Source organism: Musa acuminata, chromosome BXJ1-6 (assembly GCF_036884655.1).
Source record: "Musa acuminata AAA Group cultivar baxijiao chromosome BXJ1-6, Cavendish_Baxijiao_AAA, whole genome shotgun sequence".
In the NCBI taxonomy this organism is placed as follows: domain Eukaryota; kingdom Viridiplantae; phylum Streptophyta; class Magnoliopsida; order Zingiberales; family Musaceae; genus Musa; species Musa acuminata.
Window position 1 is genome coordinate 2,122,000 of NC_088332.1, and position 25,522 is coordinate 2,147,521.

At 38.1% G+C, this 25,522-nt stretch overlaps 3 protein-coding genes across 4 annotated transcripts; 1 reads left to right on the forward strand and 2 right to left on the reverse strand.

Moving 5' to 3' along the window:
• The first annotated feature begins 822 nt into the window (after nucleotides 1–822).
• LOC135677929 (zinc finger CCCH domain-containing protein 2-like) lies at nucleotides 823–1,752 on the forward strand. The gene has a single exon (XM_065190335.1). The coding sequence runs from the start codon at nucleotides 823–825 to the stop codon at nucleotides 1,750–1,752; it is 930 nt and encodes a 309-aa protein (XP_065046407.1).
• A 1,081-nt stretch (nucleotides 1,753–2,833) lies between these two features.
• Nucleotides 2,834–21,998, reverse strand: LOC108953203 (pre-mRNA-splicing factor ATP-dependent RNA helicase DEAH7-like). 2 transcript variants are annotated; one of them, XM_065185851.1, is made up of 18 exons: nucleotides 21,813–21,998; nucleotides 21,052–21,101; nucleotides 20,751–20,883; nucleotides 20,407–20,622; nucleotides 19,442–19,518; nucleotides 16,480–16,660; nucleotides 16,214–16,393; nucleotides 15,965–16,089; nucleotides 12,789–12,886; nucleotides 12,427–12,535; nucleotides 10,350–10,527; nucleotides 8,714–8,943; nucleotides 8,453–8,632; nucleotides 7,211–7,282; nucleotides 6,949–7,125; nucleotides 6,396–6,457; nucleotides 4,654–4,806; nucleotides 2,834–4,552 (listed from the first exon to the last, which is right to left on the reverse strand). In XM_065185851.1, the coding sequence occupies exons 2-18, from the start codon at nucleotides 21,055–21,057 to the stop codon at nucleotides 2,962–2,964; spliced, it is 3,768 nt and encodes a 1,255-aa protein (XP_065041923.1). In that variant the 5' UTR covers nucleotides 21,058–21,101; nucleotides 21,813–21,998; the 3' UTR covers nucleotides 2,834–2,961. The 2 variants fall into 2 exon arrangements, with proteins under 2 accessions (XP_065041923.1, XP_065041925.1); XM_065185853.1 differs by lacking the exons at nucleotides 19,442–19,518; nucleotides 20,407–20,622; nucleotides 20,751–20,883 and having other exon boundaries at nucleotides 21,813–21,997.
• LOC135677930 (uncharacterized) lies at nucleotides 21,398–25,400 on the reverse strand. The gene is made up of 2 exons (XM_065190336.1): nucleotides 25,214–25,400; nucleotides 21,398–21,750 (listed from the first exon to the last, which is right to left on the reverse strand). Exons 1-2 carry the CDS (start codon nucleotides 25,398–25,400, stop codon nucleotides 21,398–21,400), a joined length of 540 nt encoding a protein of 179 aa, XP_065046408.1.
• Nucleotides 25,401–25,522: the final 122 nt, after the last annotated feature.

Below are 25,522 nucleotides of genomic sequence, written 5' to 3' on the forward strand. Positions count from 1 at the left end.
ACATAATTTGTTTACTGCATAAGGATTATCATTATTTTTCTAATATAAAATCGATATGTTATCATTTTTATATCAAATTATTGATATTTATATATGTTTTACAAATATTAAAAAACATTTTTATCATTTTCACACACACACACATGATTGTTCATCGTGGCTTCGGTGAGGTAAAACCCGACACAGCTGTTTCTTATTTTGGTTTGATTTCGATTGGAATGAATGGAATGTAATGGCTCCAATCGTTGGTAATGTCTGTGGTTAACTCCTTTTCCTAATTTTTCTTAGAGATTAATTAGGCTAATCGATTGATCCAGAAACCGCACGTAATCAGCAGCTAGTTACTGTGGATCACATCCAATCTGCATACTCCGTCAACGCACCGTTAGCCAACCTTCCTGACTTTTCTCAATCCTCCCGATATTTCACCGCCATTTTCTTTTCTCACCTCGTCCCCGTGCATGCATGCGCACATCGACGCATCATTACGTGCGTACGCCCCTGCACACGCCCTTGCACCATGCAACAGTTAGTGATAGCAGCACCAAGCTCTCACGCCAAGTGGTGGCCTCCTCCCCGAACCGCCCGCCATTTGTACGGCCTCCGCACGCAAACTTCGCCGCCCACCTACTCTTCCCTCCTCTCCTCAAATACTGCTGGAAGCCCAAACTCGGAGGCAGAACATATATCATATGTGGTCAGGCTCGCAGGCACTCGCCTTCCACGTTGTCACCTTGCATGGAAGCCGAAACCCTTTCACCTCCGCTACTAGTACCCTCCCCTGCAAAGTAAACCGTCCGATTCGCTGAAGCGACTTTGAGTATGGCCAACATCGTCTGTGCGGAACGGCACCGCCTGTGCTGCGAGAAAAGAGCTCTGTTGAATCTGGACCTGCCTCCCAGGAGGCTGCTGCAGCGCCCAGGCCTCTCTGTCGTCCTGCCAGAGGATGAGGACGAGGAGGAGGACGGCGGCGAGGGGTCGGTGGATGAGGAGGTGGACGTGTACTCGAGCGACGAGTTCCGGATGTACGAGTTCAAGGTCCGGCGGTGCATGCGTGGCCGGAGCCACGACTGGACCGATTGCCCCTTCGCCCACCCGGGTGAGAAGGCGCGACGCCGCGATCCCCGGCGGTACCACTACTCGGGCGTCGTCTGCCCCGACTTCCGCCGCTGCGGCTCGTGCTCCCGGGGGGACGACTGCGAGCTCGCCCATGGTGTCTTCGAGTGCTGGCTCCACCCGGCGAGGTACCGCACCATGCCCTGCAAGGATGGTCGGCGCTGCCGCCGCAAGGTCTGTTTCTTTGCTCACTTTCCCCGGCAGCTTCGTGTCCTCCCCTCCCACAGCAATAATGACGAGAAGCCCTCAGCACCCTGTTATGGTTTCTGGTCTGCAAACGATAACTCCGTCGCCGCCGCTGCCTTCTCTCCGACGTCGACGTTGATGAGTTTTTCTCCGCCAATTTCACCGTCGGTGGGGGAACTGCAACTCTCCGGCAATGATATAAAGCAGAGGAATATGAGAGGTATCAATAGAAATAACAACCCCAGTGGTGCGATGGATTATGACGGTCTGTGTGAAGAGTTGACGAACTCATTGGAAGCCATGGAACTTTCAGCGTCACCAGTGACGAGTTCTGCTGCTGATGCTGCTCCCAAGGAGGTGAGGAGTCTGGGGTTGGAGAGTAACAACAGCGGCGGCAGCAGCAGTATGTGTTGGCCAGATCTGGACTGGGTGAACGAGCTGCTGATGTAGCTGGATGATCTGATACCAGCCGTCGAATCAAGTGGTGTTTAGATGTAGCAGTCCCTAAAGTTTTCTCTCTCTCTCTCTCTCTCTCTCTCTCTCTCTCTCTTTCTCTCTCTTTTTGATTTGTTGTTGCAGCTTTTATTTGTTGTGAAGGATTGAGATTGTTCGATCATGATGTTTCTTTTTATTTCTTGATTTGGATTCTGTAGGCAGAGATGGGAGAATCCCAGTCTGATATGCCGCTGCTCTTTATCCTTGCGCTTAGTGTTCTTGTATCTGTTGAGAGAAACAAGTATGTACCCACTTTGTTCTACCTAACTAACCGATCAAGGTAAGATCGCTAAAGGTTCTTGCGGTAACATTTGATGCATTCTACACGTAGAGCAAGTTAATTGGTGCCTGGCCACTGTTATGAGACATGAGGTGCGCTGAGCTGAGTGCATCATCGTGTTCGCGCATCTATCTATGTTTACTGCTCACAATTCCGATTCCGATACTGGAGGAGTGTGGAAGTGTTATAGGTTATATCTTGGGACCCGAGAGTGAACTTTAAAGTTACATGGATGGCAGTACGATTGCATGCATGGCATTGTGATGTGATGAGATGAGATGAAAGTAGATGAAAACCGGGGGGAGGTTGAGATAATGTAGGAAGGTTAGCCGGCCATGCTTTGACCGAGTGTGGAGTTTGGATGTGATCCACGGTAGTTTCTGCGTGATCATTCAGGTACGGTGGGAAACGAAACGAAACGACGGGAGAAAGACATTGATTGATCTAAGAAGAAGAAGAAGAAGAAGAAGAAACAAAACAAAAGAAGAAAAGAGTGGCTTCATCACCGGCACTTGGATCACGTGATTGATCTGCACGTCAGATAAATAATGCAATTTTGGGTACAGTAAACTAACTAGATGTGTGTAAAAATGATCAAACATCCATCATCTCATTGACACCGACGGTCAATAAGATCTTTGGGGTGGGATGAGAGTCTCGGAAGGAATCTCTATAAGGAAAAGATTGGGAGGTACTTGGAAGGTGAAACAAACAAATCGGTCGAAGAAAACAACTTGGAATGGGAAAGAGAAGTCGTTCGGAGAAAAGACATCCACTTTTGTGGATATTCATTCTGATTAGTAATTCTTATGGTACAACGGATTCAATTCAAAGAAAACACAAGTCGCTAGCTCTGGAAATTTTAGCTCGATTCACAAAAAACCTTATTTATTGGGTTTGAGATACGTCCTTGGGCCCTTCCGCACACCTACCATGATGACTTGCTGCTGCTGTTTGGCCCTTTTCTCCCGTTCCCTCGACTTGTTCAGCTTATCTGCTTCGGCTTGCTCTTTTCTCAGATTCTCCATCTCCTCCTCCATTGCAGTCTTCTCTTCCTTCTGCTTCTTCTTGTGTTCAAGCATAGATGTGTCGGACTCTTTAACAGAGAAAAACATTGGTCCCAGCTCAGCCAGCCAATGTGGCTCGACTGCAGTCACACATTGCATATACTCCTTTGTGGTCAGTACAAGTTCATGGTAAACCACGTAATCTGGAGTGTATCCAAGCCCATACAGTGCACTGCTGGGATGCAGGTGGCAGGGCATTCCATTCCGGCAATTCACATATTCACCCACACCTTTCAATCTGGCAGCATTGTGGAAATAAGCAGAACAGATTGCTTTCCTGACCACATCCCACTCCATCCCACAAGAAGTCAGGGGAATCTTCAAGGACTTGAGTATGTCTAACAGCTGGGATCTGACTTCCCTTGCCTTCCTAAGGCCCTTCACATGCAAGAAGTGGTCATTGCACCAGTCCCCACGGTATTGGTTTGCTTTCCATTGTTGGTATACATTGAGAAGTGTCAAGTGATCAGATTCTGGAACAAAGAATTTTTCCCTTGCCGCATCGCTCTCCTCTGCCCGATCCTTTGGTCGGAAGAAAACTGAAGGCACTGAAAGCATAGACACGATTGTTAAAACCTCATTTATGCACTCTAGCTGCTCCCCCATCAACAACATTTTCGCAAGCGGTGGATCCAAGGGAAATTCCACCATCTTCCACCCAATCTCAGTGAGGCTTCCAACATTGTTCAAGGCGCCCAACACCCACAGCTGGTACATTGAATTGAGAATATTTTCCTGCGGGGGCGGATCCATGAAGTCAAAATCCAAAAGATTTTCAATCTTTAAGGATTTAAGCAGCAAAACCACATTGCCCAGATTTGTTCTCTGGATCTCTGGAACAGGGTTAGGAAGCAGCTCATTTTGATACGCAGACTCTGTAAATAACCGATAGCAAGTGCCAGGACCAGTTCTGCCAGCACGCCCAGCCCGTTGGTCAGCTGCTGCTCGGCTAACTGGAAACACTTGTAGAGCATCCATGCCCATTCTAGGATTGTAAACCTTCATTTTACCATATCCTGTGTCTATGACATAAAAGATACCATCTACTGTAAGGGATGTCTCTGCAATGTTGGTTGCAACAATGCATTTCCGAGCACCATCTTCAGCTTTCTGGAAGATCTTTGCTTGCAGATCAGCTGGCAACTGAGAATAGATAGGCAATATCAAGAGCTTTGGGACTGCTTTGCTTGTGGATGCGATGAGCTGTTCCATACGCTCAGCAAGAGCATAGCAGGCAGCTTCAATCTCATCCTGCCCTGTCATAAAGATGAGAATGTCACCAGGAGCGCTTGTAATGTGAATAGTCATCGCCTGCTTAACAGCAGCTTCAACATAGTCTTCACACGGTGTTTTGCTGTACAGGATATTTACATGGAATGTCCTTCCAGGGATTTGAAAAGTCGGAACACTGGAACATAGAGAGAAAAAGGTTAGGTTGGCCAGGAGTGCAGAGAGTAAATAAATGGGTCATCAGTAAAGGTATTAGCTTACAAAGCTGACTCATCTTACCCTCCAAAGAAGTCGGAAAATTTTTTAGCATTCAGCGTCGCAGACGTTACAATAAGCTTGAAGTCGCGTCGCCTAGCAACTACCTTCTTCAGTATACCAAATAAAACATCGGTACTCAGTGATCTCTCGTGTGCTTCATCCATGATAATTACTCTGGGAAAAAGAAGTATTTCTCAGGATACACAAAGTTCAAAAACAGTTCATGTTATGAAAGCAAAGTTCTATGTGATTTCCTAACAATTTTGTGCCTCAAAAAACAAAGCATAAAAATTAAGTTTGAGAAAACAAGCAAAAGACATTCAAAGAATCTTTCCCTCTTAACACTTCGAAGATCATAACTACCTAAAGTCTGTTATGTATATAGTAACTAGAAGCAATATTTGTTTTATTGCCAATATCAACATTAGCAAACAGTGAAGTTTTTCAAGCTAAGACAACATAACATCACTTAGTTTAAATCAATGCATAACTCAAAGCCCTTGTACATAACGAGACTCTATCCTCTTCGATTCGTCGGACAGGAAGAGCAGAAAAACAATGAGATCATGAATAGAAATAGCTTTATGGGTCAATTTACACTATCTACCATGCAGCAAAGGAGAAAACAAAACTATCTGATAGCATAAGCTTTAGACATAGAAAAGAACACCAAGAACTAATCCATCCAAGCTTGCAGTTAGTATGTCCAGGAAAAAGAAAAAATCCACCACGAAGTAAATCTCTGGATGATCCAATGGAGAACAAGGACAAGCAGTCCTGGTTAACCAGTAGGTGACCACCGCAAAAACAAAAAAGGTAGCTGAACAAGAAACCTCGATGATATCGGTTTGATGAAGGTAGCTGAACAAGAGATCAAATGACTTGAATTTCCACAGTTAGAAAGAATGACTTTTTGGAACAACTGTGAGCATAAGATTACAGCGGTACAGCATATAAAGGGGAGTGACATGGTGAAGAATGCAACAGTAAGAATTTATAACTACAATTATCATTTGTTGATTGTATGTTCCGACAGGTTATTTGCGTATCTTCCAAAAGTAGATACCCAATGATCTAATTTAATAGTCAACATTTAATCAAAAACCCATCTCTAAATCTGCTGCGAGAAAGCATAAATCTAAGATCTTTAATCCCCTCAAGCTAAATATTAGGAAAGATATTATATGAAAAAGAATGGCACCTCATCTTCCAAAACCCCGCCCATCTCTACATCTTCTGTCAGAAAGCATAGTTCTAATATCCTTTTTCCCCTCAAGCTAAATATTAGGAAAGATCATATAAAAAAGGAGTAAGAAACTCTAAAATGTTCCTCCAATATGCTTTGGAAAAGCATAGTTCTATTTCCAACTTCTCCTAAAAGTAAATAACAAGAAAAAGTCCTTTACTAAACAGTGATGGAAGAGTGTTGTGAAAGATAATTCTCAGCAATGAGTCTTAGTTTACCAGGTAATAGGTTAGTTTTATGTTCTCCTTGACTTTTTAATACTGTCACATATAGACAACCTCTTTTCATCTTCTAGCAGTGCACTTGACAATTTACTTATTGATCTGATGGACGTGAACAAAGGAAGTAAATTTTAAGAATATCCAAACATCATGGCAGAAACAAATAATCCTGCAAGCTAAAGATAATTTTCTATGGAATTTCATATCATAGAATAAGAACAACCGATTCTAAAAAGTGTGGAAAATAAGTCTTCTTAAAACAAAAATAGAAACAAAAAAAAGGACAATAAGCATACCGGTATTTGTCAAGATCAGAGTCCTTCAATGTTTCACGCAGAAGTACCCCATCCGTCATGTACTACACAAATAAAATATAACATTCTGGTGAGTATACTTCAATCTAAGATAAATGATACAATTAAGTTTATCACCAGAAATTACTAGAAGATCCTAAATAGTAGGCCAATTAGTCCAATGCATAAGTGAATTAATCAAGAGAAGAATATAGCTAGAACTTAAGTAGGAGAAATCCTAATAAGATTCCATAGCAGTTGCTAAACCAATTCATAATAGTTAACATTTTGAAATAAACCTACTGTATATACAGTGGAATGCAATCAAGGAGTGAATTTTGTCATGGAACTAAAGATATCAAAGACAATAATAAAATGAACTAAATACTTCCAATACTGTAATAAAATGAACTAAATATGTCAAATACCGTAATAAAATGGACTAAAGATGCCCATGGAACAAAAATTAACATCGGAAGTTCTAGACTTTGAAGTAAGCATAAAAAAAATAGTAAGAACATGAAGTAAAGAAATTCCAAATAAGGTAAAAAAAAACCTTTATTATAGTATTTGGACCAGTGACATCTTCAAATCTTATGGCGTAACCAACTTTATCACCCAACTCTGTTTCCATCTCCTCGCTGACTCGTTTTGCAACACTCATGGCTGCCACACGTCTTGGTTGTGTACAACCAATAATACTACTATTTGTATATCCATCTTCATGAAGATACTGTCAGGTAGCTTTATCATCAGCTTAACAATAAACGGCTTATATGTTGAATAAAATCAAAGAGAGTTTTGGAAGTGGGTGTTACCTGTGTCAATTGAGTTGTCTTCCCAGAACCAGTCTCTCCAACTACAACTATTACCTGATTTTCACGAACAACCTAATGTAGAGCAAGCAGAAGAATTAAGCACAGTGATAAGCAATTGCATAGGAAATCATGAACATATAAAAAACAACAATGATATCACCAACACGAGGAAAATTTTTAATGGTGTTACAACTAACATGTAATGTCTCAAATTTAATAATACGTAGCACAGTTACTAAGGATATCAAATGTACCGGGCCATGCTACAAGTGCAGGGTATCTTAGCCTCATTCATGATATGTGTAATATGGGAGTAGTTGAATTGTTATTTGGTAATCACTCATTTAAATAACTGGTGGTCCTAGAAATCAACTATGCATCTAACAACAATGCTAGAAAATATTTTAAAAACTGGTCTGATATTGATTTTGGTAATCTACGGGACCGGTACAGTACCATTTTGTCAATGGACTTATACCTTTGGTATCTTTGTATAAAATAAAAAATTAATTTCATGTGTACCATTATAAAGCTAAACATTTTAATGAGAAACAAAGAACGAGAGGAAGTATGGGAGAGAAACTGAGAGAAAGGTGTGAGGGAAAATAAGAAAGTGAGAGAAAAGGGAGAGAAGCTAGAACAGAGAAGGGAAAGACAATTTGTGACAGAAACAAAGGGTTGTTGAGCACCATTGCAGTCGAATGTTGTCAGTAGCTGACAGAGAAAGGATTACAAAAGAGGCAGGGAAAGGGCAAGAATGTGAAATCGGTATTCAACTTCAGCGGTGCAACACAATGGTGAGTAGTAATTTGAGTGAAGAGGGAGAAAAAACAGAGGGGAGAGAGAGAGAGATCAAATGAGAAGTGTGTTACGAATCATAGAGATAGCATGTGTTGAGTTAGTAGGTCACACTCCGTCCATGTTGGTCGCAGGAACAGAATGAGAAAAGACAAATAGAGTGTGAGGAGAGGGAAAAGCATTTGCATGGCTACTTTGAATACTGATAGCAAAGAGCAGCAATCTAGGTTCGGATGGATGACTATGGTTGTGAGAGGTGGCGAAGGGGATTAGAGTTGTTAACTTTTCGTGTCAACTTGTTTTCCTAGGAAAGCCTATCATTAATTTCATTCAACATATAACAGAAAACACAAAATATGATATGACGTTTAAAGAGAACCAAACAAAGCATGCATTATAGAGTGCAAAATGAATATGTTGACCAATATGTTTATAGATATTAACCTTCAACAGTTCCTCACGAACAGAATATATTGGAAGATACTGCCTTTGTTGTGAAATGGACTTCGACTTGGCAAACTCACTTACTGCTTCACCTTTCTCTTTCATATGCCTTGCAAACTTGGCTTCCTCTTTAAAATCCACTTCGCCTTCTTCTCCTACCACTGCGGTATCTGCATCAATCTGATATTTGAAGCAGAGAAAGTTGAGTTATTCAAAGGAGATGGACAAGAAAATTAATCAGCTAAGATCACAAATACTAACCTGCTCAGCTGTCTTCTGGACCCCTAGAATGTCACCAAGTTTTGATCCTGCCAGCTCCCAAAACCGTTGGCGTGACTTATTCATACTCTGCTTTTCATGAATTTCCCTAACCAGAGCAGAACCTTTACGAGCAATTATGGCCATATCTGATGTGGGATCTTTAATAGGCATTACAGGTTCAGCCTGTTTTGTGAATACCACCCTACCATCCAGGAAAGGGGGCTTTGTATCTGCAAAAAGTTGGAACAGGTGCTCAGTAACTTCAGCCACTTGGTAATACAATTCATAAGGACCAAACAAGCACCATCTTTGTTGCAACTTCATATTGTCATGCCTATCAACTAGAACAGTAAGATAAGGGTAACATAAAATGGGTGAAAATGGCAAACTGTCTAACCATGTTTTGCCAGAACATGTCAATTAACACACATATCAGTATGTGCACAGAGGAAGTTTTGAGCAAAAAGCACAAGCAGCCTTTTGCAAAAATAGAACTTCAGTCTAGAGGATTCATCACTAAGAGTTTTTTTTTTTACTTCATCAAAGATAAGTTAGGATTCCTCCAAACAAACTTGGTATTTATATAAAATTTGACTCACTCAAAACAGTGGAAACAAACAACATCTCTCTGAAAGACCAGCATTTTTTCATGACGCATGGATATTTATCATAGATAATGGAATATCAGATAAGTCTAACGCAGGACAATTTCTATTATTCAAGTCTTTTATCTTGTCTATCAATGATGGCCCTTCAGAATCTCTCAAGAAACTGCTTGTACTTACAACACTTCCCAGTAGACTTCTTAAACAAAAGGGTAGCTTGCTTCTGGCATAGGTATTGTATACTTTAAAGAATGCAAATGACATTCAAAATATCTTAGAAACAAGTGACATTTCTCTTCTATAAGCTCTCAAACAGCTAGTTACGTTTATCACAGAAACAAATTGCACATTTCACCACATAAATCCTTTTGGAAATTTATTTATCTTACAGATACTTGCTGGACAAATTTGAGAAATGATTTTTTTCTATTTTCTAGGTATTACAAAATTATTTTCATTAAAATGTATAGAAATGATTTTTTGACCATATTTCGATATATTTAGGTTATATTATGATTATAATGTTATCCTTACTTTTTATAAGATATGCGATACCAAATCTTGGTAAATAATCCTCCTTTTTTAATAGATTTGGGTATCTTTAAATTAGATTAGGATTCTAATATTATCTTAATTTTTGGTAAGATATGTGATAACAAATCTTGGTACATAATCCACAGGTTTGTTATGCCAAAATAATCACCACAGTTGAACAGGAAAAATGTGCAATAATAGAAAATTATCGGACTTGATATATAAGAAATTTTTCTTTAATTTATGCAAAATCCTTTTGTAAGCACAAATATGAGTCTGATTATAATGTGATTACCGTAGACACCACACTAGAACTTGTGGCCCAAAATCTATAGCATGAACAACAAACATCACCCTAAGAGTTCATTATCAACTTCATATTCCTCCTTCATGACAGAATAGGACACCGAGGTACTCACTGGAACATAGCATCAATGGTAATGATAAAGACATTACAGAGTAATACTGTAGAACAATTAGATCTAACTTCACCATACCATGAACTAAAAGGATGACTTTGCGCTCATCCTCATCCTCAAAGTCAATCTGCACCTCTGTTCCTCTAACAGCCCCCGATCTCAATAGCTGTCGGTCTTCCCACTGAGCATTATCAGCAGTCAATTGTGATAACTTCTTACTTTGGGCAAGGGTCATCAATGTTCCATCCTTACGAGTCTGCAGCATTACACATATATAAGAAAAAAAGTGGTATATGTAAATGAATTTATTTTTTCTACTATGACTTGCAATAATATTAGTACAATCTCCAAGTTGTACCAAGGATAAAGATCCAGCAGGTGATAATGACTTTGGGTTAACAAAGTCTAGATAAGTCAGGAATCTAATAAGCCAAGCTTTCCAACCGCTAAAGACAAATTTAATTAACTAGCCTTACCTCTTGAATACATCCAATATATTTCAGATGATGTTCCATACATGATAACTTAACAGGCTACATATCAAACTTTCCAGAGGTGCCATTCACTATTTTATTTATTCTGTCTAGACATTCATTTCAAAAGCCTTAAGCTGCTCCTACCATTTCAAATATTCTTCTCGGCTACTCAACATAGTGGCAGACAAAACATAGCTGCTCTTATAAATAATTTTCTTTTAATCTGAAGGGTTACTGCTGGTTCAAAAAAACATGTTCATATCAAGCCTAATACTAATGTCCTGCATCATGAGAGAGTACATGTCTTGTACAAGATGGGTCATACGACCACCGCAATATCAAAATCAGAAACATGAAACTGCATGGGGAGCATTCTAGAACCTTCCACTTCATATCAGTAATATCAAAATCCAAAAAAGCTTCAGTCAAATTATTATGAGTGAAGCAAGCACAGATGTAAGAGGTGTATAAAACAGAGCGAATGTGAACAAGGTAAAAGGCCAGATCAGAAACAAGATGAATCTTATAAGCAGGGAAAAAGGATGACCATGTCATACTTTAGGGAAAACTTATATATTAATTTCATAACTCGATACAACATACATTTCTCCTAAGTAGTATAATAAAAATTAAATCTCGATATAGATCAGAAAGACAATAAAGATTACAATTGACTGCTTGTATTTCTTATTTTCTTCTTTCTCCCAAGCCATAATCTTTAATACTGTCATATCAAAGGCTGATATGATGTATTATTGCTACATCCATCAAGTATAAGTTTGATGCTTATTTTGGATAACAATTAATTAGTTACACATACCAAAAGCTGCACTTCAAATATTTCACCAGAAACCAAGGTTAGAATCCTAAAATAACTAAAATAGTCTCAATCCCTTTTCACAACAAATACTAATAAATTAAAAATGAAAATTCTGAAAGACAGAAAAAAAATAACTTGACACAATTAATTAGGACCCAACCTCATCCATAGACTAAATCTAAATTTACCTGGACTTGAGATAGACTTGAACTCAAACGCACTTTCAACAAAAAAGCCAACCAAAAGGCTACTATACCAGGTCGTGAAGGAGAGCCAAGTAAAACAATTGCTTTTTAACTTGTAACAAATGCAACTCCAATGTGACCAACAAACTTCATCATGAAAATACAACAGGTAATGACCTTCATCAAGGAAAATAAAAATCATTTAACCTCCCAAGCAAAAAGAAAAGCCAGGTCCCAGAGGAGAGCCAAGTAAAAAAAATTTGCATGTTAAACTCATGACAAATTGCAAATCCAATGTGACCAACAAACTCCACAGTGAAAATGCAAAAGGTAATCTTTCTCAGAAAAAAACCATTTAAACCATCCAAGCAAAAATAAAAGAAAAACCTGGCTTCATTTTGTGAAGTTTATAATTGCATTAGTGGTATTAACTGAAGATCCAAAATGCAAGTATCACCATGCTACCCAGGAGTATGTGCTACTAGCCTCACTTTTACCAAAACTAATTGGCTGAACTCACATTGAAGTACTTCCAACAAAAATCATTTGTGCTTCTAATTGCAAGCTAACATAAAGAGATATAAATATATAGAGCAAAAAAAATATGGAAGCTTATATTGCTAAAACTACATTATTTCGGTATCAGGAAAGGAAGAGGCAATGATATATTATACCAGTTTCTTTGCCAGTGATGCTTCTTTCTTTTTATATGAAGCATCATCCCCACCAAACAATGACGAACTATCACCATCAAACATTGTGTTCTGTTCATCTCTGTCGTACCTACAAAAAAAACATCAAGGGACTTAGAGCGCAATTGATACTTTCATGACATAACATTCATTAAGCCCCAAAGGATTATGTACAAGAAGCAATACGTCAAATTTATAGAAAATAAAAGGTGCTCAATCCTTGTTTTCAGTAAAAATTTTAGAAAAGATAAGTTGATTAAATTGAATGTCAGAGTAACATTTTCAAGACAAGTTTATAGCACTTTGATTTCAGTCAAAAGAAAGGTTCATAAACAAGCAGCTACCATGCTCGGTCAGCATTGTAATCCATCTCTTGGCGCATTTCCTCTGTGATCTCATAAGGCTTAAATGTGGTTAAGGTGCTTTCAGCTGCTTCAATTTCCTGGTATGGCAGATAAACCAATGAACAAACAAGCGCAGATAAGCCTTTGAATTCATTAAAAAATAACTAAGAATCAAAGAATACTAAAAACAAAGCACATAGAAGAATGAAGCAGAAGCTAGAAGGTCATAATAATGAAGACAAATGGTATGGTTTTCTCACCATGTATAAATGAGGCTACATTAACTTAATAAATAATGATATGGCAACCAAAAATGGACAATATTCCCTTGGGAGTAATTAGGCATGAATTAGTAACAGAGCCAGTGAAATGCATAGCAAACAACATTACCAGATTTCAACTTGGTATCGCTGAACCTATTAGACGATGCAACAATCAAGTATTTAACGCTAAAATCTGCGATGCCAAGCTGGTTGACATGTCCCTTTCACAAAGAATTATATAAAAATATGGTAACAATGTTCGTCTCAAGGCACAGCTTTAACTTAGTTGCTAATCGTCTGAAGCTTGTTGCCTTGTACAGGAGTCATGAAAAGAAAAATAACCATGGGGGTGTTATTTGTTCAAAATTCTTTTCTCGAAAGGTTTTTTATGGTAAGCCATTTTCTTTTTATTGGAAAACCTTTCTTGTGCCTAAACGGAACCAAAGGATGTGACTTGTAACAGCATGTTGTCAGGATGGCAACAGCACAATGCAAGTTAAAACATCATGCCAACAAGTTGACAGTATGCAACTAATAGAACCACAAAATCCATTATACATATCCACCCACAAGCTATATTTATCCGAACACCTAACCAGGATACGAAGAATCTATTCCACCAACCTCATAGTACAGATTCATCTCCAAGGTATCATTGTTGCATAAAAACCATTCATGTCATGCCATAACTAGCCACCGAATAAGAAAAATTTTGAAAGGGAAATGTATATCTCACTGGATTATCCTAGTTGTAATTACTGACCAATAAAGCATGCAGCAATAGATCTAGCATATCTTAAAACCGCATGGTTGGTCAGTGCTCTATAGTGTTTTTCTTCAGGTGGCTCAAAGGTGTTTTGTATTAATTACAACAATGTTCCTTGATGAAATAAATCTGATACACGATCTCAATTCTCAATTGCTTTTCATGAAATTAACAGCCTGGTGAAACTATGATGCGTGGCATTTGCTTATACTAGAACAGGCGAAGTGGAGATCTGCAACACAAATAAATTGGAACTCAATCAAGAACCAACCATTTGTTCCAGCAGAGAGGGAGTCGCAATGTTCCAACGGAGTAGTCATGATGCCCCTTTTAGTTTCTGATATCTACTTTAGATGGTTCTTTTTGTTGCATAACACCACCATTCTGTTCTTTCCAAATTGACAATTTGGCAAACAGCTAGAAAATGATGCAAGAGAACCCACTGGATGATTTTAAGAAAACTAAAGACTTATAACAGATTCCTATATATTAAAGACCTATTTCAGAAGAAAGTCCTCATAACGTATTTGCGCTACTCATTTGCAATAATCATATTCATTCCTCTAAATCGCATGTGCTCTTCTAATGCATGCAACTCTTTCTACCAGATAATTCTGAAGCTTTATATCAAAACATAGGTCATAAATCAGAATCAGTATGTGGATCAGTCAATTGCAAAAACATAGCATTGGTTGGACCAGTCATATAAGAGAAATCAGAATTGAGAAACAAAAAAATCTCTAAATTTCAAATTTTATAAAATAAGGATAATGAGAGGAATTGGAAAAAATAGACCAAAGACATCATAAAGATAATGTTGCATATCATATATTAATTTGTAATGAAGTTACTCTAAATTACTATATTTCATATGAAAATACAGCATGACAAATAACAAATTAGGTGATGCATCTTATTTATAGTTAATATATGAATATAATATCCAATGAAACACAATGTGCCGTGTGTTATATTATTCATTACCTTTAAATTACTGATAAATCCTGAAGGGGTTTTGTTTTCCTAAAAACTGAAAATGTTTTGCAAATATAAATTTTATTAAACAAGTTAATAAAGAAAATAATATAAATAGAAAATTATGAAAATGTTGAAACAATATTGCAAAAACTAAAAATAAAAAATTAATATTTAAAAGTATTATATCATTGTAAAATATTTAAAAGATATGTTAAAAATTATTCCAGCAATACTATGTAAAAATAAAAAATAAATTAAAATCAAAATAAGATTGAAATCTTTGTAGCAATTAATTACTACTAAATTCTTTAAATGTGAATTGGCACTTTGTAACGCTTGACTTCAGAAAATGCAATATAACATACAACAATTACTATTATACTCACTGTGTTAACAGGTCCAGTTAAATTATGTCATCATCATAACGATAGTAGTAGGTAACATGTAGACACTGGAGTCTAATCCATTCTCTGTGGAATGTAAACAGCATGTTGAATCTGGTCTAAATCCAAAAATCCAATCAATAATCAAAGATACAAAAATTTAAGTGAGATTCCTAAATCTGTCAGTCTTTCCAGTTTTGGGGCCCAAAAGGGAGGGGCACTCTTTCTCCTCCCTCTATTGCGCTAAGTCTGCCTCCCTCTTTCTTGTCTTGTATTCCTGAACAAAAGACATTCATCTGGACATCACAGTCAATATAAGACTGCCCTCAGGTCTATAAGGTTATACAATCATCAAATAACAAAACTAACCACATACAAATTGGAATTCAGAGATAAATATGCATACAGAGCAAACTAATGCAAGGAAATAGCTGGCATCTCATTCGTCAAAATTCAAGTTAGTCTCTTCCATTTATATTAATCATAGTCTAGAGCTTAATGGCCATGGTTAAACAAGCAACTAGAGACAAGAAGCATTTATCATGATTGGCCGCATTAATATTAAAAGCTTGATTGAGGTGCTACTTCTAGCTTTAAATGTTTTGGGCATTTATCAATATGTGCAACTCTACCTTAATTTCCCAAAGTTCTGTTTTTGATGCTAATATATTCTAGGAAAAAAAACCCATCATATAGGCACATGCAAAACTGAGAACACAATGCCAGGAACCATATAGCACTGTACTTATTAGAATTAAATAGAAAATAGAAACTCTATACAGGTACCTCTGAATCAGCTGCAACAGTAAAATGTAGCCGATGTTTTCCACTCTGAGACGAATCAGATCTTTTTGAGGAGCCTGTGGCACGTATTGGTGTTGGAGAGGGAGCTACACTATCCCATGGAGAACCTGTAGTCCCAATGGTCATTTTTATCATCAAAGCTTCTAGTGATAGTACAAATAAAGGTAAAAGAAAGAGATTTTCAAGTAAATGATATAATAACTAAAATCTGACTTATTTTGTCATACTTGCCTGCAGAACGAGGTGTATTACCGCCCAGCCACGGGGACACAAGCCGTGCATCAGGTGAGGCACCTGCCAACATTGGAGAGGGTGAAGGTCGATATCTGTGAGACACAGAATAGTTGTCCCTAGAACCTCGACGTGGAGTATCTTCCCATTCCCACCTCCCGTCATCCCAGCCTGACCTAGCTGGGAATTATAGGTCTCATTAGCTCAAATAAAAAAACCATGTAGACAACTGAATAAACCACATTCAATCAAAAGATCAAACTTACAAGGAGTGTTTGAAGTCTGTTCGTGCCGACTCCTCTTCCTGCTATAATCCGTAGTATATCTGGATCTCCCGTGTTCATCTCTTCTGCCATATTCAACACTGCGATACCTTTGTTTCTCACTCCTCTCGTAATTATCTGAACTGCGAGAATGAATGCTCCTAGAGCTTCTAGACGAAGAGACCTTTCGAACATATTAAGATAGTGCATGTTAATATATACTAAAAATAGAACAGATCATCACAATATACCAAAGCTTATTTCATTTTTAACATCAAATAATCATTAATCAACAATTTGATTAGAAAATGTTAGTTACATGGTGATGACGATAAAGACGATATTTATCTGAGTTACCTTTGGAATTTTGGTCCTAGAGACTTAGTAATTTGTAATATCTAATCATCTCATTCTCTTCTGCTTTTCTAATATAACGAGATATAAAATATGTGCAGAAAAATGAAAAAAGAACAGTAAAGTGGTACAAATGATGCTCCCAATCACTGATCTTCACTACAAAAGCACTTAAAGAAACTCAACCCAACCAGCATCTTGTTAATAAGGTCTATCATAGACCACCCATCGTCATTGCAGACTTACTAGCCCACGAGGAATTACTTGCTTACGGTGGGCCTCGAATGGTGTAGATCCCAAAAGGCACCTTTGAGAGAGGAGCAGCCTTCAGCTTTGTCCTAGGCATTGGCTCTCCAACTCTTCAACTAATATGGAACTAAATGTGGCCTCATCACAGCTACAGATACTGTGGCCCGCAAAGATATGTCGGCTCTACGGTAAACCTTGCACAATTTTGACCTTTTAAGGTGGACCCCAAAGGAGATCTCCGAGAGCAGGTGGCTTTTGGCTCTCTTTATTAGGCATTCTTGCCAACTCGACTAGATGTGGCTCATCACTTGCAAAATAGAACATTATATAATTCTTAAGAAGGTTGAAGGCTTGAGGCTATATTTCTACACAAGAGATATAGTTGATATAACATGGTTAAACAGAACTATGCAAGTATAATATTTAGGATGGCCATCCATGCTTACTTAAGCGCACATCAAAAAGAACATAAAAAACTAACAATTTGCATTTACCCATTTTGATATGCACAGAATTCATATAAGCCGGCATGATAAGATTTTGGTGCTAACATGCACACCCTAAACCCAAAAAAATACCTAGTTTTAACAGCGAGCACGGTAACAACTTTTTTCTACGAAGATAGATTAGGCCTGCTACTTATTTCTAGTATGACATGATATATGCCTGAACCAGCAAAGGAAATGCATGGCAAGACATTGTACCATACCAACCAGACAACAAGCAATTCCTTCATACTTTCTTCCGTCATCGAGTCCCAATCTTAGCATACATACTGTTCTCACTTTTTCAGCCACCACATACATGTCGCTAATCTCGGCTTTGGTTTTAGTAAAAATGCATTATTCCTAAACAAAAACCAAATGAAACAAACTCTATAGAAGCAAACCAATACAAGTAAAGAACTACATGCACATGATCCCCAAAAGAATATTCTCGAAAAAGCTGCATACAATTTTGATCTTGCATAGTATCATTTAAACCAACATTATCATGTTGTTCTACTTTATTCAGCCCCAAGAGCCTCCACACTTCCTGACCACATCCACGGTCTAGCAGGATAACAAACTCTATTTTCCCACATAGTTTTAAACGACTTAATTGTAGGTGGGCTAAAGCTAATTTCTTGATATGCTTTCTATATCAGAAAAGTTACCTAAGTCCATCCCCAGTTCTTAAGGTATAATGGGCCAAAATCCTTGGATGTAGATGTCCATGTTGCACAAACTAAACATGTGGCTATGTAATAACCAAGATGGTATGATTTTCTTTATTTCATGCTTCTTGAGAGATTTAGAAGTGTGACACTCAATTAAATTTAATTAGAAAAACAAAGGTTGAGAAATAATCACTTCATTTTAATTAAAAAAAGAGACAGGGCTGCTGTTTCATCTCTAATGTCAGGTGTCAATTCTCGAACTCCTCCATCCAAATAACAAATTCATCCAACACTTTTAAAATCATTGCACCATCTTCTTTCATGTGGCAACAAATCCTCCTTCCACCTCACTCAAATTATGTAAAGTGTCTTAACTTCTACCAATTAAACTTACTATTTTTGGAGTCTACTAGGAGCCAGGCCCAGTAAATACCAAGTAAAGAATCTTATAAATGTCTGGGGCATATACCTGAACGTTAGAGTGTGATTCAGTCAACATTGTTCTACATCATTAATAAAAGAAATTACATTTCTGCAGATGAAATAGAAAAAAAATCTTCAGTTGAAGGCATAGCAGACCTAGTTTCTAACAGTCAATCATTCACTTAAAATTACTGCTAAAGTGATTTACTTGTACATTTTGCATTAATATCGTGAGGACTTAATGTAACATAAAGACCATGTTTATAATCTGATCAAAAACATTCAATCATATACACAAAACAAAGCTATGGGACCCTTTTAAAACAATTTCATAAATGGAAATGATAAACTGACTGCTGAATCTAAACTATTTTAAGACTCATCTAGTCTTTAAATAAATCACAGTGCATCAAATTAAGATGGTTAGAATGTTCCAATTTCTCATCTCTCATATGTTTCCTAGCCTTGGGGTTTTTTGATATCAATATGTTGTTCAACATGCATGCCAAGAAATGCACTTGTCCACGATGCGATGAGTTTCATTGTATTTTTCAAAGCCAAAGTTATTGGAAAAGCAGAATCTCTGATGAATTCTCGGATAATAAATTAAGTCAATGTACAGGTACAATTCTTATTTAGGGATGACTAGGGAATAGTTAAAATAATGTTCCATCAAATGCCACAAAATTTTCAGTATAAAATGAAAAATAAACTAAATATTCAATACCTAATGAAGTTAAAATTGAGTTAAGCTTGGCCTTCTCATGCAAAATAATGTACCTCAAGACGTGGGGTTTCATTTGTGCGTCGTGAGTGAGAGGTTTGGCTGCCTGCACCATCAGATGTTATGGTAGATTCTGAAAGTTCAAAAGGCATATCAAGTTAGTCATAAACAAAGTCAAATAACTGGCAAAACGTACTCATGCAATCTAATGCCTCCATTCTAAAAGTATGTTTTAAAGGGTTACAAAGACATGTGGAAGACACCCTATTAAGGAATGAGCAAGCATAATGTTCAAATATGAAATACTTATGCATATTCATTTCTCGACAGTGTATATATTCAGATAATCATCTCATTCATCACATCAAACTTTAAAGAAGTATTATCCAACAATTGTTAGCACTTAGCACTACCTAACCTCCATAAATTATTTCTCAAGTTCCACAGTTTCTCCCACCATCAAACAATCAATTTATTCTGATCCCCGCCTTCTAATTAACATTTTATTTCCAATCATGCATATATCGATCCACAGCTTTGCTTGGTGAAAACATGCAAAAATAAAACATGATATGCACAATAGCACAGCAAACAATTTCCTTACCAGTATTGATCACCAAAATAAAAATTTTCAAGAGACATCGTAGCAAGTTGTATCAACCACAGGTTAAAATCAACAAAAATCATAAACATTAATTTTAAATGTTCTTTCCCAAGTGTATATAACAACACATGTATAGAAAGAAAAAATTCTCCAATCAACCTACAGAAACCTATACAGCTGTCAGCATATTCCTCATATTATACCACAAACTATAGAGAAGAAATGAACATCTCAATGAGCTTCCTGCTGTTGCTAGGTAACTGATAGTTTCGAGCCTGATGTCATTAGAAGATCTCTATCATAGTAGATGACAAGTACTTCATAGACATTTTTATCACCATTTAGCAGAAAATTAAACTATAAATAAAGAGTTACTTCTTAGTATAAATTATATTTCACATAGAAGTGGCACCTGACCTTGAAGTGAATTTTCTTCAACAAAAGATGCACGGTACTGCCTAAATGTGTGTCCCCGAAAACCACGGGGTGAATCATCTCTTGATTCTTCAATCCCAGAAGGGTCGCATTTCTCATCTTCGTCAAAAGAGTCAAAGGTCATAACTTTTTTTGGAGCAGGTGCTTTAAATCTCATATCCCCCTTCTCTTTTTTTGTACTAGCAAGAACATCCAAACCTGTTGACAGCATTATCAATAGTTCCAAAGTGTTAATGAACATTACTGTGTAGGACATGCATTATTCTCAATTTCTCACCTTCCAGCATGAAGGCGATGATAACATTAAAAGAGATAGACATACATACCCAAAATCGATTTTCTCTCTGGGGGTCTATACATTACTCTTTCCTGTTGTGGCATGTACAAACCTCCCCTGATGCTTGTTTCAGGTTCCAAGATAGTGGTTGTTGAGTTTATATCGATAACCTTTTTCACTTCCTACATTGATCAAATGGTGCACATGCAAATGCAAATGAAGTTGTCTAGTCAGAAGTATACCGATAAAAAACACAAGATCATAGGAGAATGTATGTTAAACCATGAAAAGAAATGGACTGGATAATTAATAACAGTTTAATAAAAGCTGAATATTAATTTAAAGCTCACCTCCATAATAGTTCTTCCACACGCTACTTGTGATGTGAAACGGATACTATCTGCATATAATTATGATACAATAGCATTCAATTAGAAAGCAGAAAGAACCATAAATGTTAAGTAACAACAAATTATCAAAAAATAAATAAATTTTCAAACGAGTAAAGAGAAATATTCTATATTCTTATGAATGACCCCTTCAAAAAATCCAACCAAGTTTTTTTTTTCCCTCAAAATCACTCAAGAACAAAAGATGATATCATAAAATCTTAACCCTCTCAAAATCTCCATGCATCACGATAGTTCGTCTGAGGGGTATTTTCGAAATTTGGACAAAGGATAGAACCGAAATTTCTCAAATTTCGAAGGGTAAAACTGTCTTTTGCCCAGAAAACCCTAACCCTCTCCCCTTCTGTTTCTGTGTTGCCGGCGGCGGCCACTGCAGGGGCCGGGGGGCGGGGGGCGGCGCCGCCCCTGCAGGTGGGCGCCACCGCGGGCGCGGCACCCGCAGGAGCCGCTGCCTCGCGGCGCCTCTGCCCACGGGCGGCGCCGCACCAGCTGGCCAGCGCCGCCCGCTAGGGCTCGCTGCCGCCGCTGCTAGCGGCTCGCGTGCAGGCCCAGCGTCCGCAGGCGACGCCCTTGCGCGCGGGCGCAGTGCCCGCGCGCAGGTGGCCGCCGTGCCTGCGGGCGCCGCTGCAGGCGGCCTGCCTGCACGCAGATGGCAGCGCTGCCCCGTAAGCTTAGAAAAAGTACTAGCCCCGTATGCTTACTTCTTTCTTGATTTCTTCTTTGATTGAGCGCGGTTCTGCAGGGGCGATCTAAGGCCTCTTTCTTCTTGTAGGTGCCTTCGCAGCAGTCCGTCGTTTATTGAGAATCGGACGTTGCTCGCTCAAAGATCCTATTCCAATCATAAGCCGCTGCAACAGTAATGAAGCCTACACCGCGGAGCGTAGCTTCCTGCCTTCCTTTAAGCCTATAAATAAGGGCAGCAGTTTACTCATCTCTTTTGAGTCTTGTCGGTTCTGTATCGATTGTGGCAGAAGGTTCGCCGAAACATAAAATAAATATTTTAAAATCAATCTATTGTACGAATAATCTGACTCTCATATCAATCGTTGAAAATTCTTCAAGCCGAAATCACATGCGTAACGAAAGAATAAAAAATAAAATCATTAATTCCTCGTATGTTTGTTCGTTGTCGTGCGAAGATTTATGCGTAAAAATTCGTAAAACTTAAAATTACATATATAATAGATAGATTGTATATCCTGATGTCTCTGTAAATCTTTAGGAGAGGGTGAAGGAGGATCAAGCGCCCTCCTCTCTAGTAGTGATTCACACAGCAAAATTACGACGCTCCTCAAAACTCCAAACTAAATAGAAGTCCTTATCAAACCCTAATTAATCCTCCCCTATTGAGTATTGGATCTGCATCTAATTACTCAAACCTTTTTAGATTAGTAGATCTATATATTTAATAATCTATCATGGGCTTTTATTAGATCTCATCCATAAGATCCAATAATTCATGAGCTTATTAGATATCCAATAAGATAGATGCTCCCTCTAGGTCCAATATCGAGCTGGTCGTGAGTCATACATGTTAGAACTCCTTCTAGCTTAATGAATTATTATTTCCATAATAATTCATTCGACTCATCGACTATGGATATACTAGACCACTATACCGCAGTCCCCAGACAATACAGAAGAATCCAATTCATTGGACCTGATCACGTGATCTACACGTATAAATAATGCAATTTTGAGTACAGTCAACTAACTAGATGTGTGTAAAAATGATCAAACATCCATCATCTTATTGACATCGACGGTCACCAGACTCTGAATCGACGCTTCCGATTCACATGGAGCATTGGAAAATGATCCCCACTCGACGTCTTATTAATTCCACGATGGCTGGTGACGTCTTATTAATTCCACGGTGGCTGGTGACGTCTTATTAATTCCACGGTGGCTGGTGCAGAAGGTCCGAAGACCTGGTGGTACGGTTACCCTCCTCCAATTGCAGATTAAGAGGACGAAAAATATACTAAAACCGTGAAAAGTGGTTCGATCCCCATTTATCTTACTATCATATTCTGTTAACAGATACCAACTGCCAGCAGACTCCTTGTCGTAACCTTACTCTCTCCGACTCGTCCAAAAACTCTTTAGCCTATCCATTGATATTCATTTTCAACCACTCGCTCGTAGGTCATAGATGATGTCAGCCAATTACATTGAATGCTTATTAGATGATGCTTCATGTCTAAGCTGGCTACACCACTTAGAGTTATTTTCTTATTAGACTTTCATAATCATAAGATGTTTTATTATGATCGATTCGATTATATCATTGTCATAAGAAGTTTCATGGCCGATTTGATCATTTTGTCAATTCGATCTCATTATTGTGTCGTAAGATGCTTGATGGTTGATTGTTGTCATCACATGTTAGTTCATGACTGATTGATTGCATCATTAATGTATGATGCATCAATTGTGCTATCATGGTAGAATGCTTCATGGACGATTCAATCACATTATTGTTAGAAGATACATCTTTGGATATTTCGATCGTGTTGATACAGGGATCGCCTCTTCATGTGGTTTTGGCGTGATTCTTCATTGCTTGTGTTATGCGTGTTATTCAATTTTCTCGCTTTGAATTTCGATTGCATAACGAATACTGTTTCGTGTGCAAAGTTTGTTAGTGCCTAGCCAAGATTTGATCGGTTGTGTTATGCATGTAATTTTAACACTGAAAAATTAGCATCCATCCTAGTTAAACAATGCATTTATGTTGAAGCGACTCTATTAAAGCAAAGATTTGGGTCTTAATCCATCAAATAAAATCGATCTTGAAGGTTGCAAACCGAAACCATTTCTACAAGCTCAATGCAATGTATCTTTTGCTCATAAAACATCGACTGCTGACTATCGCAAAAAAAAGACTTAAAAGAGCAATGAATAAAGAATAAAGAAAAATACCGTTTCCAAATGAACAGAACCAGCGCAATAATCAACATCAAGAAACCAAAATACCAACAATTACAAGAGTTTCGATATAAAAAAATATTAAATAAAAAAACAAACATGAAATACGAAAATTGGATCCAACATTTACCCTTGAAACACATCGGCCAAGGATCCCCTGATTATGAGCTCTAGACAATTGAATCGGGCTTCGACGGTCGCAACCATAGCTACGGAATCCGACATACAGAGGGCCGAACGATTCCCACAAATAAACCTTGCTTCTCGTGCTGCAAGCCTGATCTTTGGGGCAGCCCTAACCCAGGCATTGCTCCTCGCTTCGATTCAAAGCAAAGGGTGGGATGAGAGTCTCAGAAAGGATCTCTATAAGGTAAAGATTGGGAGGTATTTGGAAGGTGAAACAAATCGGTCGAAGAAAAGAACTTGGAATGGGAAAGAGACATCGTTCGAAGAAAAGACACCCCCTTTTGTGCTCGTTGACCCATAATTACCGCTCATTAACGAGCAAGGCTATATAAGTAATATCGTTAGTCATCAGTTCTTTTGTAATATTTAATTTAAGACATATTACGTATAATTGATCGCATATAACTCGTGCATTATATCTTCTGCTTACCAAACCGAAGGCACATTGTTTCATCGGTCAAGAATGTTAATATAGCATGCCTTGTTAAAATGTCCAGGTCGAAGATACGAGCAAAATATATGAAGCAAGCAGATAAATCAAGACATAATAAATCTGAAACGTAATTTTGACTGACATAATAATGCTATTTTACGGTATCTTGTCCCCTTCAAAATGTGAGCATCTTCCGCCCAACAAGAACGTGCTATGTCAGCTGATAAGCTAAAAAGATTTCATTGCACATGAAAACCTCTTGAATCAAAGAATATAAAGAATACAGCATATATTCTTTCACCAAGTTTATGTACACATGCTCTTTAATCTTTGGATAGTAATGGCCAGTGATATAACAAAGCTTAAGTAATATGGGGTAACTTCATAAAAAATATGGTTCTCTGAGTGTTGATATTCATTCTGATTAGTAATTCTTATGGTACAACAGATACGTTTCAAAGAAAACACAAGTCGCTAGCTCTAGAAATTTTAGCTCGATTCACAAACTTTATTTATTGGGTCTGAGATACGTCCTTGGGCCCTTCCGCACACCTACCATGATGACTTGCTGTTGCTGTTTTGCCTTTTTCTCCCGTTCCCTATCCTCGTTCAACTTATCTGCTTCCGCTTGCTCTTTTCTCATATTCTCCATCTCCTCCTCCATTGCAGTCTTCTCTTCCTTCTGCTTCTTCTTGTGTTCAAGCATAGATGTATCCGACTCTTTAACAGAGAAAAACATTGGTCCCAGCTCAGCCAGCCAATGTGGCTCGATTATCCTAGTTGTAATTACTGACCAATAAAGCATGCAGCAATAGATCTAGCATATCTTAAAACCGCATGGTTGGTCAGTGCTCTATAGTG

What these genes read in the sequence shown, in the direction of transcription:
- LOC135677929 (XM_065190335.1), top strand. Translation starts at nt 823, where the DNA reads ATGGCCAACATCGTCTGTGCGGAACGGCACCGCCTGTGCTGCGAGAAA.
- LOC108953203 (XM_065185851.1), bottom strand. An exon ending in TGAAGAAAATTCACTTCAAG is followed by an intron (nt 19,519 to 20,406) that starts GTCAGGTGCCAC and finishes TTGAACTTTCAG; the next exon opens with AATCTACCATAACATCTGAT. An exon ending in TACAATGCTGACCGAGCATG is followed by an intron (nt 12,536 to 12,788) that starts GTAGCTGCTTGT and finishes TTTTTTTTGTAG; the next exon opens with GTACGACAGAGATGAACAGA.
- LOC135677930 (XM_065190336.1), bottom strand. Translation starts at nt 25,400, where the DNA reads ATGTTTTTCTCTGTTAAAGAGTCGGATACATCTATGCTTGAACACAAG. An exon ending in ACAGCAAGTCATCATGGTAG is followed by an intron (nt 21,751 to 25,213) that starts GTGTGCGGAAGG and finishes ATCTGCGTGCAG; the next exon opens with GCAGGCCGCCTGCAGCGGCG.